Source organism: Garra rufa, chromosome 19 (genome assembly GCF_049309525.1).
Source record: "Garra rufa chromosome 19, GarRuf1.0, whole genome shotgun sequence".
Taxonomy (NCBI): domain Eukaryota; kingdom Metazoa; phylum Chordata; class Actinopteri; order Cypriniformes; family Cyprinidae; genus Garra; species Garra rufa.
In genome coordinates, this window is record NC_133379.1 from 21339790 (window position 1) to 21359400 (window position 19611).

Below are 19611 nucleotides of genomic sequence, written 5' to 3' on the forward strand. Positions count from 1 at the left end.
ATAAGAAATTATTGCCTATTAACAAACTCTACTGCTAACATTAAAGACTAGCTACTAAAACATTAGCAATCGGCCGCATTGGTGGCACTGAATGTAAACAATGCCGCTGAAACGAACGAAAGTCGCATATTTTGCTGATTCTTGCTTTTGAAAATGGATAATTGTATTGCTTTAGGATGTACTAAACAGTCGGACCGGGAAAGACATTTGGAGTGACAGCCAAAACTTCAAATCAAGGAGAAGAGGGCAAAAAAACTGCCTGAGGAACAAAATGCGTTTGTGGTTAGCCAAACTGAACCTGGATTTCCAGGGCAAGAATCTTGACAACATTCATGTTTGTTCTTATCGAAATATTAGGCTAATAGCTTAATTAATACTGCTTATACATATCATTACCAACTATTAACTATTAATATTGCACACTTCCTGCTTAACAAGTCCTTCACTATATGATTTAGCAGCTTCCACATGTTTTTTCCATGATTTAGACAGAATCAGAATCATGAAGTTGGTAGTACATTAACCATGCAATCCATGCTGTTGTTTACATCCAAATATCGCTGCTCAGTCGTCGTTGGCTAGGGTGGCCATATTTTAGTTTTAAAAGAAGAGGATGTAGGTACATAAAACACGTACCATACATAAAATATGTACCAAAACGACATATTTTACAGTCACTGTTATGCAGATTGATCATAAACACAGCTAAAAAGCTTCCTACCACAGTGGCCATCCTTCACAAAACAAGTTTTATCACAAGTAGAATGCAAAATGTTTCAATACAAGCATTTCAGTCAAATGGAATTTATGCAGTATTTAAAACTTTTAACCCACGAGAGAAAATCAACCCGCGGCAACATGTTCAAATCAGTCCAATTATGTGGAAAAAATGCGGATTTGGCAACATCCAACAAAAGCTTCATCCAAGGCGATTTAAATACTCTGCATATTGATAGGGACTCCGTGATGTGCGAAAATTGTATTCAATATTAGAATGTTATAATAATAAAAAATTAGAATGCGAGTGCGGGATTAAGAAAATAGTCCCACGCAAGGCTTAAAGGAGTAACGTTAGTCCACTTTCATTTCCAAGATGTTCGTGTCTTTGTGTATTCAGTCGTAAAGAAATGGTGTTTTTTGAGGAAAACATTTCAGAATTTCTCTCCATATAATGTACTTCTATGGTGCGCTTGAATTTGAACTTCCAAAATGCAGCTTCAAAGGGCTCTAAATGATCCAGCTGAGGAAGAAGGGTCTTATCTAGCAAAACGAAAGGTTATTTTTTAAACAAATTGATAATTTATATACTTTTTAATCTCAAACGCTCCTCTTGCTGAGCTAGACGCTAGACAAGACGAGCATTTGAGGTTAAAAAGTATATAAAAAGTATATAAAAACGCACACAATGAATGGCGACTGTAGAAAGCAAATGCCGAATCTCGGACATTTTGGGCAATTTAGGAATCCTGGCCGCATTTTTTTTAAGTCCAAAAAGAGGACATGTCCAGGGAAAACAGGACTTATGGTCACCCTATTTTTGGTGTTAACTCCAGATGATGAATATCTCTATTTTACACATTGAATTCATTTTTAAAATGCAAGCAGACAACATAATGAAATTCAAGAAGTGAGTTTTATTAATCACAAACATACTGTTCAAGAATTCACACAGGATTTGTACCGGGCCCAAACCAATGGGACATTACATGAATTCAGTGAATGAAATATGTTTCATTGCAAATTCCAGCTGTCTCCAAAACAACCACAAACTCCACAGAAACTAAAATGAGTGAAAAACTGAACTCAGTCTCTGAAAAATCTTACTCAAGAGTTACAAACAAATTAAAAAAAAAAAGAAAGAGAACTGGGAGCAGAATAATACTGGAATTGAAGAAAATGCTCTTTTGGCAGTCAGTATTTGGTACAGCTCTCCCTGCTTTTTTTTTTCTTCCTTTCAAACCACAAAATGTTTCATTTCTGTTTCCCTCACAGTACTCTATTGACATATGCAGGGCTGTGACTCATAATGTAACCTCGTTTTCTAACTTACTATATAAAATCAATTATATAATACGCATGTCTAGCGAAACTAGGAATTTTCCGATTTCATCTGCTGAATAAACACTAGTGCTCTGTCCTCCTGAAACATTATTTCATTCTACATTTAGGCACTAATACATAATAGAATATCTACGTCAATGAAAAAAAAAGAGAAGAATTCTCCAAATCAATGCACAACAACAGGTCTATTTACAAAATATATATATAATATTAGATATGTGTGATCAAAACTGCTGAGCGCAGAACATTATCATTCCTCTCAAACACCTGTTTTACTCTAAATATTGACCTGGTTTGGATGTGAATTATAAAAATTGTTCTGCATATTCTAATTAACTGCTACAGCATTTAATGATTAAAAACTGCATTGTTGTGACTGTCTACAGAGGAAAGGCACTTAAGAGGAATGATTTATGATTCTCTTCAGTTAGCTGAAGTTTTCTGAAAAGGGTAGAATACAAAAGTTTCACTTTCAGCTGATTGTACTATTTCAAGTGTGAACAGTCCAAATTTATCCATAATCATCGCTATGGATGAAAACGTAAGTTCACATGTTTCCAGGTTGTTGTTTTTTTAAATGTATTTAGGCAGATCCCCTCTCTACCATGACAACTTAGTTTTTCCATGGAAAGAGTGTCATATTTGCCTCATTCAACGTTTGGTTAAACCAGAAACTTCTCAAGCACAGTGTAGCTCACAGTGGATCTATATACAACCAGTACAGTTAGCCAACAAACAAATCCTGTTATGTAACATGGAGAGTGTTTCTCACTCAAATACGAAAAAGATGTAGAGAGAGAAGAAGAAAAGAAAAAATAATAATAAAAAAAATAAACAACCTAGACAGTATATTCACTATATACAAGATAAACAGCTAGCATAGAAGGACACTTAAAATCAAGAATACGCAGCACTGGTCTTTCAAAATATTCTCCAGCCTTTTTGCTGGCGTTTTTCTGAAGATACCCACTGTCTAAGACTATCTACAAACATGAACATGGAACGTCCTTTCGCTATTAACATGAAATCCCAGCAGTATAGTAAATACATAAGACCTTTGATTGAAGGCGGTGTCGCTGGATATACATTGAAAGGATCTGAATGGAAAACAAAACATCCGCACGTTGAGTGGTCTGTTGGTGAAGTTGGTGGAAATGCTTTCTTTCACAACCAAATTAGTGTAAAAAAAGAAAAAAAAAAGAAACTGGCTTCCAGGTTAGTATTTTACAAATATTTAAAAAAGTAAAACTTTTTTTTTCTGTAGGCATTTTAAAATATATTCCATCAAAAATAGTCTTGACAAATTTACCTAGTACAAAATAAATGTTTTAAAAATGACAGAAGAGTTTGAGGAAAACGTTTTCTTGCTGTAAATTTGAGTCATAAAAAGGGGCTGTAAAAGCTGAATTAAAGGAACAAGTAATATTTAAACAGTGATCAGACATGATTATTCGTCACCTTTGGCAAATACAAACTTGTGTTGTCGCAGACGTGCCGTAAAGCGAGGCACGTGCAATGGCAGCTCCAACATCGATGTCCTCATTTGGGGATTGTGTTTGCGAGGTATAATAGCGCCAATAACTTTCAACGTAATTCCGCATCTCTTCTATCACCCGTCTTCCTCCTCTCAGATGACAAACGAGGATTTGTGTCGGAAATCCCCCTGAAAGAGAGAAGATTGCGGGAAGGAGGTTTAACTGATTCCCTGTCTTAAACTGCGAGACTTTCTTAAAGCCTAAACCTCTTAAACCTCTTTATTTTCTCATACCTCATCCTCTGTTCTGACATAGTCCACTCCATCTCCTTTTGCTGGAGCTTTGTAACTGGAGAAAAAATATTAACTGTTAGTTATTTTTATTTTCAAATATCTTAGGCTATATGTGATGTTAAGACTGAGCTGGAAACATTCCAGAGCTTCTTGGGTGATGAAATGGAAAAAAGACATAAAACGGTGAGTCAAAACTGCTCTGGGACAGAGTGTGACTCAGACGGTAGTCGCTGTCAAAGTCGTGTGCTTACTTGTTTCCCGTCTGCTTCTGGCTGGTGAAGTAGCCTCGCTTATAGGCACAGAAGATGCCCACTGTTATACACAGAAGGACCGTCACCACCACCACTACACCCAGGATGATTCCAGCAATGTTGATGTCATCTACAAAAAAAAAAAAAAAAATTAGGGTGAGATCTTGGCTTTGCGGGGTGCTCTGTCACATGTGAAAAGGTATTCAAAATACGTACAAACTTCCATCAACTGCGGTCCACATTCAGAGAACCCAGCCTCATTCTTGGCTCTGCAGTAGTATTCTCCAGCATCCTCCTTTCTGACCGCACTGAATTTCTGAAGATCATAAATTACAGTGATTTAGGTTGACAAATCGTTTGGGCTCAGTAAGAATAAGAAATATTTTTTTTTTATTTAGCATGAATGCAATAAATTGATTAAAAATGACAGAACTGCTTGCGGGAAAGTTATGAAATTTGGCACAGAGATAGAGGACAGTCTCAATATTAACCACAGCAAATTTGAAGTCTCTATCTCAAACTCTCTAGCGCCACCATCAGGTCACATTTGCACTCAAATTTTTGCTAATAACCTTTAAACTGTAAGGTCTTCCTCTGATTCCTTGGTTCAGAAAACGTAAAAGTTACCAAAAGCTTTTTGATCTAGCAAACTGTTTTTGTAAAGCGTACAAAAAAGGCTGTCTTCACAACGCTTTAGCAGATTAGACCAAACTTGGTGTCACACCAAACATGACCTATGAGTAGTTTTGGCACAAATTTGACTTTTTTGTTTATAATTTCTGTCTATTTTGACCAAAAATGATAATAGCGATCTTGTTAAGATTTGGTGCAGCATACCAAGTCAAATTTTGTCAGCCATTTTGAGCGTGGACGGTTCTGGAATTTTTTTTAAAATGCTGAAGTTTTCAGTGTATTGCTGTGAATCTTATGGCATTACTTGTGGGAAAGCTATGAAATCTGGCAAACAGATAGAGGACAGTATTATTAATCTCAATATTAATCACAGCAAATTTGGAGTCTCTATCTCAAACTCTCTAGCGCCACCAACAGGCCAAATTTGCAATCAAATTTTTGCTAATAACCTTTAATCTGTAAGGTCTTCATCTGATTCCTTGGCGCATAACGAGCTGAAAATATTACAAACCAAACTAAAATTTCTACAGGTCTGCAGATTTTTTGCAGTTTTAAATTTTGTGAACAATCTACTTTTTCAAACTCGTAGAGGGTTTGTTGGATTTTCACCAAAACAGGCTCAGATTATCTTCAGACAATGCTGGCCAAAAGTTATTAAATATGCTGTAGTTTTCAGTGTATTTTTGTGAATCGTTTGAAATTACTTGTGGGAAAGCTATTAAATTTGGCACACAGACAGAGGACAGTCTTAATATTTACCATAGCAAATTTGGAGTCTCTATCTCAAACTCCACCATCAGGCCAAAATTGCACAAATTTTTTTGCTAATAAACTTTTAACCATAAAGTCTACAAGCTAATTATTTCCCTTTGATTCCTTGGCTCATAATGGGCTGAAAATATTTATATTCCAAACAGGTCTGTAGATTTTTTGCAATTTTAAATGTTGTCAAAGATCTTTTTCGAACTCATTCATGCAAAAAAGGCTATATCTTAGCAGATTCAGACCAAACTTGGTACATCAACCATGAGGGCAGTTTCAGCAGAAAAGACATACAAATTTGACATTTTAGTTTAGAATTTCTAACCAAGAATCATATGAGTGATCTTGTTAGATTACCAAATAACAAAATTTTCTATGTCAGGCATTTCAAATTTTTTAGTAAAATGCTGTATTTTCAAATGCTTTAGCGTATTGTTGTGAATCTTATAGAATCACTTGCGGGAAAGTTATGAAATTTGGCACACGGATGGAGGACAGTCTCATCATTGTTCACACCAAATTTGGAGTCTCTAACTCAAACACCAATAGGCCAAATTTGCACTCATATTTCTGCTAATAACTTTTGAACTGTAAGGTCTAAAAGCAAAATTATTTTTGTCACGTGTACTTATCTTACAGAAGATATAAAAAATTTACATTTTTGTTTATAATTTTGACTAAAAATTATAAGAGTGATCTCATTAGATTTTGAACAGCATACTGCATTTTTTTGAGCATTGACCATTTTGAATTTTGTAGTTAAATGCTATATGTAAAAGCTGTATTGTTGTGAATCTTATAGAATAGCTTATGGGAAAGTTATGAAATTTGGCACACGGATAGAGGACAGTCTCATCATTATCCACAGCAAATTTGGAGTCTTTAACTCAAACTCTCTAGCCCCACCAACAGGCCAAATGTGCACTCATGTTTCGGCTAATAACTTTTGAAACGTAAGGTCTAAAAGCAAAATAAAAAAAACAGACCCTCCCACCTCTATATTAAACACAGAGATGTTAGTAATGTCCGAATCGATACGCGAAATCACAGACATTGGGTGATAAGAACTGTAACTAAATAAAAATAGGGCTTTAGACATTTAAAATTAGATGCCCAAAACTGATTAAAATGAATGAATATGACATGAAATATTAACTAAATTTAAATGATCTTCTCATCAAAAGACAAAAAAACTGAACCCCAGAAGCATCTTTCTGATTTTAGTCTGCATGTTATAAAAGTAAGACAGAGGTGTGGAACGAGGCTCTGGAAGTTGTCTCCTTAGGGGGAAGAAGCTGTTCTGCAGTGCAGGTCAGACTTTAAAAAGTGGTGTGAAGGTTGACGAGGGCACAGAGTACAAATGGCGGAGAATGGCACTCTGGAATGTGCAAATGAGGGCAGCAGATTCCCTTCATGGCTGAGCCCATCGCACATCAACTGGCTCCCCAAAAATATCCCTACGCCTACCCCATCGCCTCTTTTTACGAACTCACCAGAGTGCCCATCTCTCCACTCAGGGTATAAGAGGAGTTGAAGAACTTTGGGCTGCTCTTGGGATCCTCCGGGATTTCCTCCTTGTTGCGAAACCACTGGTACTGGGACTTCGGGTAGCCCTCATCCTCCAAGCAATGCAGCTCTGCTGGTTTGCCTACCGGGACGGACTTGGGTACGGAGCATCTGGGCACGACAGGCTTCACTGCGTGGCACACAAGAGAACCATCTCAGAGAAGATAAAGCATCCTCACACATGTGCACCTTAGTGACTCCAACTGCAAGCATCCTGGCCAACTGAACATGCTGCTCTTTCCCCTTTTAGACCCCTGATTAAACTCAGATGCAGTTTCAGAGGTTTCCTCATATAGCCCTGAACACGCCCTGAAGACTTAGAGCTGCAAGCATCCTCAAATGTGCGCCAAGGGTGGGTGCGTTGGCTCGCCGCTCCATCTCATGTTACATCGTAGGAGTTGGAAAGTACTAACAATACTACGTCTACAACAAATTCAAAAATTCCTTTCAAAAGTATGTATACTAAAGACATTATGCTTTCGGCTGGTGAACACTTAGTGGACTAAGAAAAAACTGATATAGAATTATGTGTGGAACCCTCACCTCTTACAGTGAGTGATATTAAAATCTCATCAAAGGATTTCTGGTCGCTCGGGGCAGTGACTTCACAGCGGTAATCAGCAGTGTCAGCTCTTGTTGCGTTCAGAATGACTAAGGTCGCAGGTTCTCGAATTTTTGCTCTTTTTTCCAAGTCACCTGGAAAAATATGAAGATACATAGTTTTTTGAAACAGGTGGATAAAAAGCTGTTCCCACTGATACAAAGTGATGTTCATGAAATGTGGGATTTAAAGGGATAGTTTAGATACCCTCATGTCATTCCAAAACCTTCGTTCATCTAAATTTAACAAAGTATTCACGTAGCTTCACTGACATCACATCGACTATTTTAACAATGTCCTTGCTACTTTTCTAGGCCTTGAACGTGGAAGTTCAGTTTCTGTCTAAGCATGGTCAGAAAGCTCTCGGATTTCATCAAAAATATCTTTATTTGTGTTCTGAAGATAAATTAAGTGTTTGGAACGACATGATGGAGAGTAATTAATGACAGGATTTTCATTTTTGGGTGAACTATCACTTTAAATTATACTCTAAAAGTCAAAATCCTTATTAAACACTGATAGAATGTGAGAAAACTCCTTACAATAGGTTTCAATTTATTAAGATGAGCTAAATTAACAAAACACTTTAACATTTTACAGTAAGTTTCGGTAACACTTTAGAATAGGAAACACTTATTCGCTATTAACTACGACTTTTCCCTCAATAAATTGTTAAATTTAAGTATTGGGTGGGATTAGGGATGTAGAATAAGGTCATGTAGATATGGCTAATATTCTAGTAATATGTACGCGAATAAGCAACTAGTTAAGAGACTAGTTTCAATTTGATAACATTTACAGTAACAGTTGAACAGTAGCTAACTTGAACTAACAATAAACAATATTGTTATAAATGGATGTTCATTTATAATAACTAATATATAATATTAATAATATATAATAAATACTATAAAAATACTAAACAAATTACCATTCGATTAAATAAACATTGTAAGGGTATTGTTTATTATTGTTAGTTCAAGTTAAATATTGCATTAATTGTTAAGCTGTTAGTATAAATGTTAACAAACTGAAATCTATTATGTTTACTTTTACCATTTTTTTTAAAACATTAAATTACATTAATTTGGGTTAATGTATAAATATATTACTGTTTAGTTCATATTTGTTCATTTGTTAATAAATTTGTTAATTGTACTGTTAATTAATTTATTATTTATTTATGTAGAAATTATTTATTTCATTGAAATTACAAAAATGTTTTGGCATACACTTCTGTGCAGTAAGATTTTATTTTGGAGAGAAATTAATACTTTCATCAAGAAGATAAATAAATTGATATATATATTAAATTACATATATTAAATATATTAAAATATATATTACATTAAAAAGTGACATTCTTAATGTTAATATTTTTTCAAATAAATACTGTTTTTTGGAACTTTCTATTTATCAAAGAATTCTAAAAACAAACAAACAAACAAATGTTTCTTAAACAACAAATCAGCAAGTAAGAATAATTTCTGAAGGATCATGTGACACTGACGACTGGAGAAATGAAGCTGAAAATTCAGCTCTTGCCATCAGAAGAATAAATAAATTAAAATAGAATAGTTATTTTAACTTGTAATAATATTTCACAACATCACAGTTTTTACAGAACTTCTGATCAAATACATCAGAGATAAAAAAAAAACAATCCCAAACCTTTGAACAGTAGTATATGCAGAAATTAAAGGAGTAGTTCACTTTCAGAACAAAAATTTACAGATAATGTTCTCACCCCCTTTGTCATCCAAGATGTTCGTGTCTTTCTTTCTTCAGTCGTAAAGAAATGATGTTTTTTGAGGAAAACATTTCAGGATTTCTCTCCATATAATGGACTCCTATGGTGCCCCCGAGTTTGAACTTCCAAAATGCAGTATAAATGCAGCTTCAAATGGCTCTAAATGATCCTAGATGAGGAAGAAGGGTCTTATCTAGCGAAACAATCGGTTATTTTCTAAAAACATTTACAATTGATATCCTTGGCTGTGATCGTTTAGAGCCCTTTGAAGCTGCATTTTATAATTTCAAACTCGGGGGCACCATAGAAGTCCATTACATGGAGAGAAATCCTGAAATGTTTTCCTTAAAAAACATAATTTCCTTACGACTGAAGAAAGAAAGACGTGAACATCTTGGATGACAAGGGGGTGAGTACATTATCTGTAAAGTTTTGTTCTGAAAGTGAACTGCTCCTTTAACATGTTAAATAATAAAGTATTACTCAGTGTGGTGCACGCCACAGTGTTCAGCAGAGTGTTGTATAGCTTACCTGCTATTTCTTTGTCAAAAAACACATAACTGGGCTCTCCTTTCTTAATCTTCTTCCATTCTATTCTGGGATGAATAGTGGAGATTGACTCGATCATACAGGACAGCTCGACCGCTGCATGGGGAGAGAAAACGAAAGAGCTCGTGAGCAGTTCCAACGGCCTGTTTAATGTTTGAATCAGCAGCTAAAGACTGCCGGAGAGCAAATTACTCAACCTTACATTCAAACTCATTGACCCATGGCTTAGCATTCGTCGTCTTGAGGATGACTGCCAAGGTGCTGATGTAGCCTGCAACGAGAAGACGGAGACAAACATCAGTTTAATGTTGAATTAACAAGTTGAAATTTCAGGGGCGTCGTTACGGCCTAAACCGCACGTGATATTGGTACCACTGTACTCTTCTAAAGATTTCTGAAACTCAATTAACAGTCGAGCCCGGCAGCCAAACCCTCCACCCTGACGGCACACATTCTTCGCATCACTGCGAGCTGTGAACGGATATGTTACCAGCCATTTTTAGTTTCACTCTCACAACAAACATCACTGATGTAAAAGCGTCCCACTGCAAATAATTGTGTAGACTGACAAGCATTCTCTGTTCTGTTATGAATAACAGCTGACTGCTTTAAAGTGAAGGCCAGGGGGCTTGCTAAGTTCATGCCGGCGCTAATAAACGTACTAAATCAAAAAGGTCAACTTTGAAGTTCATACTAATTTTAGAAATTCGTGTCTCATCGTTTTCGTCCAACATCAAGAAAATGCTTAAAAGAATCTAGTAATGAAGTTCATTCTCTATGTTCACAAAGGAAGACAAACACTTGCTAAATTTGCATAGAACGTGACCTATGAACCTCATCACTTTCTCTACCACTTTAAAAGGTGACAGGTTAACCCCCTATGAAAAGTTAGTTGGTTAACAGCATTTTAGCACTTGTGTCCACCATGGATAAGCAACTGAACCTAATTTTGTGTCATAATCTTCCATATAAATATCAAAAACAGTTGTTGTTTTTTTTCCCTGAAAGAGCGTATATTCAGGGCACTAAAATTTTAATGGCCATCTGATTGCTAGGGATAATTTTTATGAATTTTTGATGATTGTATTTTGGGCCAAGGCTCTTGAGAATTCATCCATCTAACACAGAACAAGGCTAGTAATACAACAGAAGTAACTGCAATTTTGACTGAAAAACTGCATCAGTGTGTTGCAGTTATAGGAGCGGGAAAAAAGTGAGGCAGACAGTATAAAAACATTACCACTTGTTTTTTTCTTGTAGTTCCTGAATACAATTATTCATTTACACAACATAATTGTGTTGTAAATATGCATTTTTATTTACACACTGACAAAGGAACAGCCAGAAAGTCTTTTTGATCAAATTATTAAAAAGAATAAATTCATAAGAGTCATTTGATTGCAAATCAGGATATTACTACTCACGTTGTTCATTCAAACCAGACACAAATGATAAAATGAGTGAGTGTGAGGCAGTTTCATGAGTCTTTTTGAGCAAATCATTGAAAAGAATCAATTCATAAGAATCATTTGATTGCGATATTACAAAATATTACACACACTGTATTGTATCATTTTAAACCAGAAACAAAAGAAACAAAAAAAAAAAAATGAAAAAGAAAAATGAAAAGAAAAAGGACTCGACTGAACTTTGTAAAGGCTAGGGATGATTTACTGAGTGAGTGAGTCTGAGGCTGTTGCATGAGTCTTTTTGACCAAATCATTAAAAAGAATAATTTCATAAGAGCAATTTGATTGCAAATCAGGATATTACTACTCACACTGTTCATTTTGAATCGGACACAAATGAAACATGACTTGGTTGAGCATAGTAATGGCTCTGGATGATTTACTGAGTGAGTTTGAGGCAGTTTCATGAGTCTGTTTGATCAAATCATTAAAAATAATCAATTTATAAGAGTCATTTGATTGCGAATCAGGATATTTATACTCACACTGTTGTTCATTTTGAATCGGACACAAATGAAACATGACTCTGTTGAGCATAGTAATGGCTCTGGATGATTTACTGAGTGAGTTTGAGGCAGTTTCATGAGTCTGTTTGATCAAATCATTAAAAAGAATCAATTCAAATCAATTCAATTCATAAGAGTCATTTGATTGCGAATCAGGATATTACTACTCACACCGTTCCTTTCGATTCGGACACAAATGAAAAATGACTTGGTTGAGCATAGTAATGGCTCTGGATGATTTACTGAGTGAGTTTGAGGCAGTTTCATGAGTCTTTTTGACCAAATCATTAAAAATAATCAATTTATAAGAGTCATTTGATTGCGAATCAGGATATTTATACTCACACTGTTGTTCATTTTGAATCGGACACAAATGAAATATGACTGTTGAGCATAGTAATGGCTCTGGATGATTTACTGAGTGAGTTTGAGGCAGTTTCATGAGTCTGTTTGATCAAATCATTAAAAAGAATCAATTCAAATCAATTCAATTCATAAGAGTCATTTGATTGCGAATCAGGATATTACTACTCACACTGTTGTTCATTTTGAACCAGACACAAATGAAAAATGACACTGTTTGACTTTGTAATGGCTCTGGATGATTTATTGAGTGAGTTTGAGGCAGTTTCTTGAGTCTTTTTGACCAAATCATTAAAAAGAATCATTTCATAAGAGTCATTTGGTTACGAATCAGGATATTACTACTCACACTGTTGTTCATTTTGAACCAGACACAAATGAAAAATGACTTGGTTGAACAGATTTAATTTAAATTTTAGTAATTTAAGTGCTTTTGTGTGTGTGTGTTTTAATAATTTGTATACATTACATTTATTTCAGTTTTAGTTTGAATCATTTTAGTACAGTTTAAATTTGTTTCAGTTAGTTGGCAATGCAATAGACCTGGGTTTTGACACAAATTTCGAAATATTTTCAAAGATTTGATTCAATTCTGATTCACAAGCTTGCGATTCAATTTCTGATTCAATTCACAATCGATTTTTTAGATATTTATCAGGTAAAGTACTTTCCTAAATGCAAAATAAAAAATCTCTTCACTAATGCTATAAAATATACATGAGTGTTAGCTGGTACTACATTACTATAAAATTTAAGCTTAAAATAAACTGATTTCTATACAAATATGTAAATTACAATCAAATAAGATTTTATAATAATATAGTTACAATTCAAAAATGTATTTATACTCTAATTCGTTTTTTGAAATATAAACATTTAAATGGTGACTGATTTATTCAAACAAAAACACTGAAGAACAGTAAAAAATGGTAACGGATATTTTATATGGTGCATATATTTAGTATATATTTAGTTTTTCTTTGCTGACTAATGAGTTTATAGTCACCGAATATGCTTTTTCTGATTGACATTGTTTACTGAAAGTTTTCCTAATTGCTGTAAATGTTGGCTAGATTTTGAATAATTGTCAAAAAAAATTTTTAGTCATATCTTTGACCACTGTAGTGGCAGACCGAGATCTGCATAGACTGAAATGCTTAAACAATGCTGTGTATTGCGTATAAATCAGTATAAGATGGAAATTATATATATATAAAAAAAATGTCTTCACAATTCTCTTTCATAGTAAGACCAATTAATCAGGGATAACTGACTTGGTTTAAAAAATTGTATTCAGAAGTTATAAGAAATGGTGCAGATCCAATGATGTAGGAAAGGATGCAGAATGCAGTTGAGATCAGTGGGAAAGGATGCAGGATGTGACAAAAAAACAATACATACACACCTCACACACAAACACATCCACAAATGCTCATATCCTCTTTTACAATCACATCCAGCCATATGGAGGACACAAAAGCCACTGGCCACTTTAGACGGCCAGGAAGTGGTGATGATGTCTCCCGTCTCCTTTTTCTGCCTGCCACATCCTGTCGTATCATATCATCACTACCAAAACCATAGCTTGTGTCAGTAACGTTCGCCTGCATACACCTCACCGGGTGATGTAAGGTCTGTCCTGTCGGGTAAAGTCTCTGTGGTCTGATGCCATTTGAGGAATAATTGAGCCCTCAAACAAGGCAGGTGCTCTATGACCTACATATCCTGACCTCTCTCTTCCTGTTTGGAGAGCACAGCTGGATGAGATGTGACAATCCTAGCCAAGCTTTAATCTTCCACTTCTTCCTTTAGAGGCATAACTGTAGGTTCTCTTCAGTAATCTTAGTGTAATGCCCCGGTAAAATCCTAGGCATTACAGAACTGAATAATATAATAGAGAGAGAGAGAGAGAGGGAGAGCGCTTCCTGACTTAGTCTAATTTCCATATCTACATAATGCATCTGAGCGCTGTTACACTCAATCGATAGCATGGCATAATGTTAATAGCCACAAAATTTATTTATTTTTTAAAAAAGGGTCTGGCTTACAGTGAGGTATAATGGAAGAGAATATGGCTGTAAATACAAAAATACTGTTTCAACAGTATAGCCACAAGAGGTAAAAAAAATATGCAAACAAACAATATTAAATTGTATTGTCAATGAACCCCTTTAAAATCCTAAAAATATATTTTTTTGTGATGGGAAAGCTGAATTTTCAGCAGTCTTTGCAGTCAATTTTGATAAATTTAATGCATTCTTGTAAAAAAAAAAGTATTAATTTTATACAGAAAAAAAACTAACTTAAAGTTATCCCCACATTTTTTAACAATATTGCTAGTGCTTTTAAAAAATATATAAGCTTCACATTTCTGCTCTTAAATCATTCCCACTTTTATTTTTTCTTTAAAAAATTAATAAATAAAAAACAGTAATATCAGGAAATATTATAATTTAAAAGAACTCTTTTCCTATTTTAATATATAAAAAAAATATATATTTTCTGTGATGACAAGCTGAATTTTCAGCAGCCTTTAGTGTCACATGATTCTTCAGAAATCATTTTCATATGCTAATTTTTTAACAGAAATGTTACATTATAAATGTCTTTGCAGCCACTTTTGATACATTTATTGTATCCTTGATTAATAAAAGTATTAATTTAATTCAGAAAAACAATATTACTGAAATATATCCTTAAACTTTTGAACAACAATGCTAATGCTTTAAAAAAATTGTCACACATCTGCTCTTAAATCATTCCTATGTTTTCTTTTAAAAAACAAAAACCCAGTAATATTGTGAAAAAATATTACCATTTTAAATAACTATTTTCTATTTTAATATATTTTAAATATAATGTATTAAAAAATAATTTATTTCTGTGACAGTAAAGCTGCATTTTCAGCAGCCTTTACTCCAGTCTTCAGTGTCACATGATCCTTTACAAATCATTCTAAAATGCTGAATTTAAAATAGAAATCCTTTATAACATTATAAATGTCTTTACAGACCCTTTTGGCACATATATTCTATCCTTGATAAATTAAAGTATTAAAAAAAAAAAAATCTTACTGATAGATATCCCCAAACTTTTGAACAATAGTTCAAGTGCTTATAAAAAAAAATACAATCTTCACATTTCTGCTCTTAAATCATCCCCACTTTTTCTTAAAACAACAACAACAACAACAAAAAACAGTAATATTGTAAAAAAAATTCAAATAACTCTTTTCTATTTGAATATATTTTAAATATAATTTATTTTTGTGATGTCAAAGTAAAATTTTCACCAGCCTTTATTCCAGTCTTCAGTGTCACATGATCCTTCAGAAATCATTTTAATATGCTGAATTTGAAATAGAAATCCTTTGAAACAATATAAATGTCTTTACAGCCACTTTTAATAAATTGACTGCATCCTTGATAAATCAAAGTATTAATTTCATTTAGAAAAAAACCTTGCTGAAACATCACCAAACTTTTGAACAACAGTGTTCTGTGTTTCTGCTCTTAACTCATCCCCACTTTTTCTTCTTTTGAAAGAAAAGTAGTCAACATCATGCGTGGTATACTTCTTCAAAACCACACGAATGGACCACCTTGGAATTAAACTGAAAAACTGCACGATTGTGAATAGGTCAACAAAGGGGCCGCCCTATTGGAGGAGGCCATTTTCTAATCCTGTCATTGACACCTAACTCAGCATGACGAAACATTACACCACAGAGAAATGAGTTATACGGCCAGAATCATGGGGCTGTTTGGACAGCCTCCACAGCGCGGCGTTTAAACCCCACCACACCCTGCATCGTGATCTGTTACTGGCGTGCAGAAAAGCTGGAACACATTCTGCCCCGATGCAGCCTGTCAGAGAGCATTGAACACATGCGGTTCACTCAGCAATGCATGAAGTGGATAATATTCCTTGTTATTTTTAAACTGCTGCATTGATTCATTTTGCTGGGGGGAGGAGGGGAGGCTGTTCACTGGCTGAGAAAGAGATGCCCACAGAGCCATTCATTACACATCCCGGGCCTGCTTCACTGGGATTTGATTGGATGTGTGCCCCCTATAAGTTGATCGTATCCAACTGGAATAGATTCTAAAGCTCGAGGAGCGATATCACATGAAGAGGCAGACTCGGGCTCTGCCCCCGCAGCTTTAAAATGATCTGCGTGTTTGTAGCCCTGAACAATTCATGATGTGCAAGAGGTCACAAATCCTCCTCCACTGACACATGGATAACTGTACAGCAATATTCCCAATGTGACTTCGCTGAGGCGTGTGTTTCTTACACTACACCCTCCGAGCCTGTACGAACACTTGTGTAGATGCATGATATAAACTCAAGTGTTGGATTTCTAAACCATTGAGAAATAACAAAGGAGACAACATGTTTGAAATTCACATTTCATCTCATGGGCATTTTGGCATCTGTTTTTGTTTGACGCTGACAGGAGGAATTAGGGCTCCGTTCCGAAATCTACTGGGCTACTACCGCCTACAAAGCCAGCTGCCTTTTAAGGGAGCATCTTAATGGACGAGAATAAAAATCACTTGTTTTTCTAAAGAAATATAGTCCAACAGTGACATCAGCAGGTAAAGTTAGAGTGGGAGTCTGCGTCTCTCTCGCCTCCCCTGAGCCCATTGAGTTTTAAAGTCATGTGAGAGGAGGCCATGCCTCCACTGTGATATAATTGGATACGACAGGTTATGTTTAGCTGTGATTGGTTCACGTGAGAAATCCCACCTCTTGTTTGTGCGCATTCTGTGTTTGCGAATCAGTCTGAATTAACAATATAATGACGTTAATGGGAAGACTATTTTTTAAAAATTAAATCAAATGATTCATGATCCGCACTTCGAAGTTTCTAAAGCAAAAGATTCACAATCCATGCTCTAAAGTCCTGATCTGAATAATGATTTGTGAATTCAGATTAGGACTCAGAGTGTGTTTTGCAAATCATTTAATTTAGATCAGGACTTTGAATCGCATATTGCGAATCTTTTGATTAGAATCATTCAATTCGCGAAAGGATTCACAAAGCTCCGTTCCACCCATCATTATGTGCTTTTTAAAATCATTAGAAGCGATGTTGAAATTGAAAATGAATGGCTCTTTTAATTTGATCTGTTTTTTCCTAGTGAATCGCTTGAAATTAATGATCGAATCACGAGTTTAAATCAATTGGAGCAGATCCAGCGTAAATGACTTAATTGATTTTGTTTATCTGTTCCACTTTTCGCATCTTCAGCCATTCTTACACGACACTCACTGTCAGTACTACTACTTGCTTAGCTCGATTGTTTATGACATTAACTGAAATAAGCAAAAAAGGTATGTTTTGATTCGCATCAAAACATATTGCTTATTTACAAAATTGACAAAACACTTATTTCATAGATACATTGTCTTTCAATAATTAAAGAAATATTGATATTTTCAGGGTTTTCCAGACCTTAAATTTCAAAAAGTCAAATTCAAGTACTTTAAGCACCTTCAAAAATAGTTAAGTTAACTTTTAAAAAGAATAGCTGAACATAAGTTCACAAATAAAATATATTGTTTAAACAGTTACTGCCTTGAGTTATTATTTTGGAATGAATGTAAAAATCTTAAAAAACACTTGATGAGATTCATACTTGGCTTTAATAAATAGAATATCGATTAGATTGTTAATGTAAAAACACAGAATGTTTTTTTTTTTCACTGACAGTGTAAGTAATGTTCATTTAACCAAGAAAATGCGACTGGGACTGAATTTACTAAATTAAATTTACAAGGGGAAAATCCCATGTGAAGATGCAATTCTGTTGAAATAAGGCTCCTTGTGAAGCCAGTCACCTCAGTACTCGAAACGGCCGTGTTAAACCCCCTCTACAAATAATCTCCTGCGTAGGACATCCCACCTGCTTCAGGGAAAGTAGCTTAGCTGACCTCTCCAAACTCATGAAAACAACGGCATCAACAAAACTATAGAGGTTTAAGCTTTGAGTCAGTAATGGTGGTGTTTTTACAGCTGTGGACGGCTCTTGCTTTCCTGACACTGCCCAAACGAATGACCTCACCGGTCCACATTTTTATCTCCTTTGGACATATTTACACATTTAGGCGTGCTATGGATTTATTTGCATGGTGTTACAAGTCTGAAAGACTCAACAAAGACTCCTTTGCATAAGCACATAAGATTACAAAGAGAAACGTTCCTTTTTAGAGATCTTGGCAGTCTGAAAACTCCCAAGTTGCTGACAGTAATGACCTCTGGTTCTGCCCTCAGACTCATTTGTTTCATCCAATCTTAAGTGAAGACATCTAATAATGAAAGCTGAGAGGAAGGTACCTCAGGGAGCTACACATAGTCATTACGTCGGCTGTACATCTTGTTCATTTCTATGTAACCCTCGTGATGGATCTATCTGTATTCTCTGGTTTATATTCAATTGAGTAATATGATTCTGTTACGCAACATATTCCCTAAGTCCCATTACTCTAAATGTTGTGAACTGCTAGATTTCTATCATGGAAGAAATGGGTTTGTTTCTCGTTTCACCAAGACTAAAAATAGTAGCGTTCAGCAAAGATAAGGCAATCTCCACAACGAAAATACCTCTGATATTCCTTCAGCTGCTGAGCAAATGTCACTAGGCGTCACTTCAAAGTGCAAGTGTAGAACAAGCAGGCATTCCTCTTGCTGTGCACCTCTAATGAAAACACAAGACTGCTGTGGTCTACAGTACGAGGAATGTTCATTGTTTTTGTGAAGATTTGCAAAACCTTTTTAAAATTAGTTTTTCACTTTTTATACGTACATTTCTTACAGAAGTTTTACAGAGGTGTTTCTGTTTTCAAAACAAGTAGATGAAGAGCAAGGGAATGAAACAGAAAGCAAGGGAATTGAGACACCTTTTTAAAAGTTTGACTATTTTTAACTTGACACTGCGTCTTAGAAACACACCACCCATAGTGGGACACTCAGAAAACGCTGAGTGTTAGACGGCAAGTGACAGCCTAAGACGTCTGTCAACATATATATCCTATATATGTGATATATCCCAAAAATAAGCTAGCTACATATTTTAAATGATTTTAAAAATGCAAATACTAATATTTATATATAAACATACACTGTAATAAAATATATATATTTTTTAGTTTTAAGTAGAAGATTGGAGTACATTTACATGAAAATAATGAAATCAACACATATATATATATATATATATATATTCAATATATATATATAAAAATAAACTAAATATTTAAAAATATATATAAAAATGTAATACTAATATTTAGAGATATAAATACATATATACATACAATGCAATA

General features: G+C 34.7%; 1 protein-coding gene across 1 annotated transcript in view; it reads right to left on the reverse strand.

The window, feature by feature from the left end:
- Positions 1-1614: 1614 nt before the first annotated feature.
- LOC141292513 (junctional adhesion molecule 3B-like) overlaps positions 1615-19611 on the reverse strand; it is a 45889-nt gene continuing 27892 nt past the window's right edge. The window contains exons 2-9 of the mRNA XM_073824541.1: positions 10144-10212; positions 9924-10037; positions 7585-7737; positions 6969-7171; positions 4297-4396; positions 4081-4210; positions 3830-3884; positions 1615-3724 (exon numbers count right to left, since the gene is read on the reverse strand). Of these exons, the coding sequence (XP_073680642.1) occupies positions 3689-3724; positions 3830-3884; positions 4081-4210; positions 4297-4396; positions 6969-7171; positions 7585-7737; positions 9924-10037; positions 10144-10212 (860 nt within the window). The 3' untranslated portion in view covers positions 1615-3688. The remainder of the gene's footprint in view (positions 3725-3829; positions 3885-4080; positions 4211-4296; positions 4397-6968; positions 7172-7584; positions 7738-9923; positions 10038-10143; positions 10213-19611) is intronic.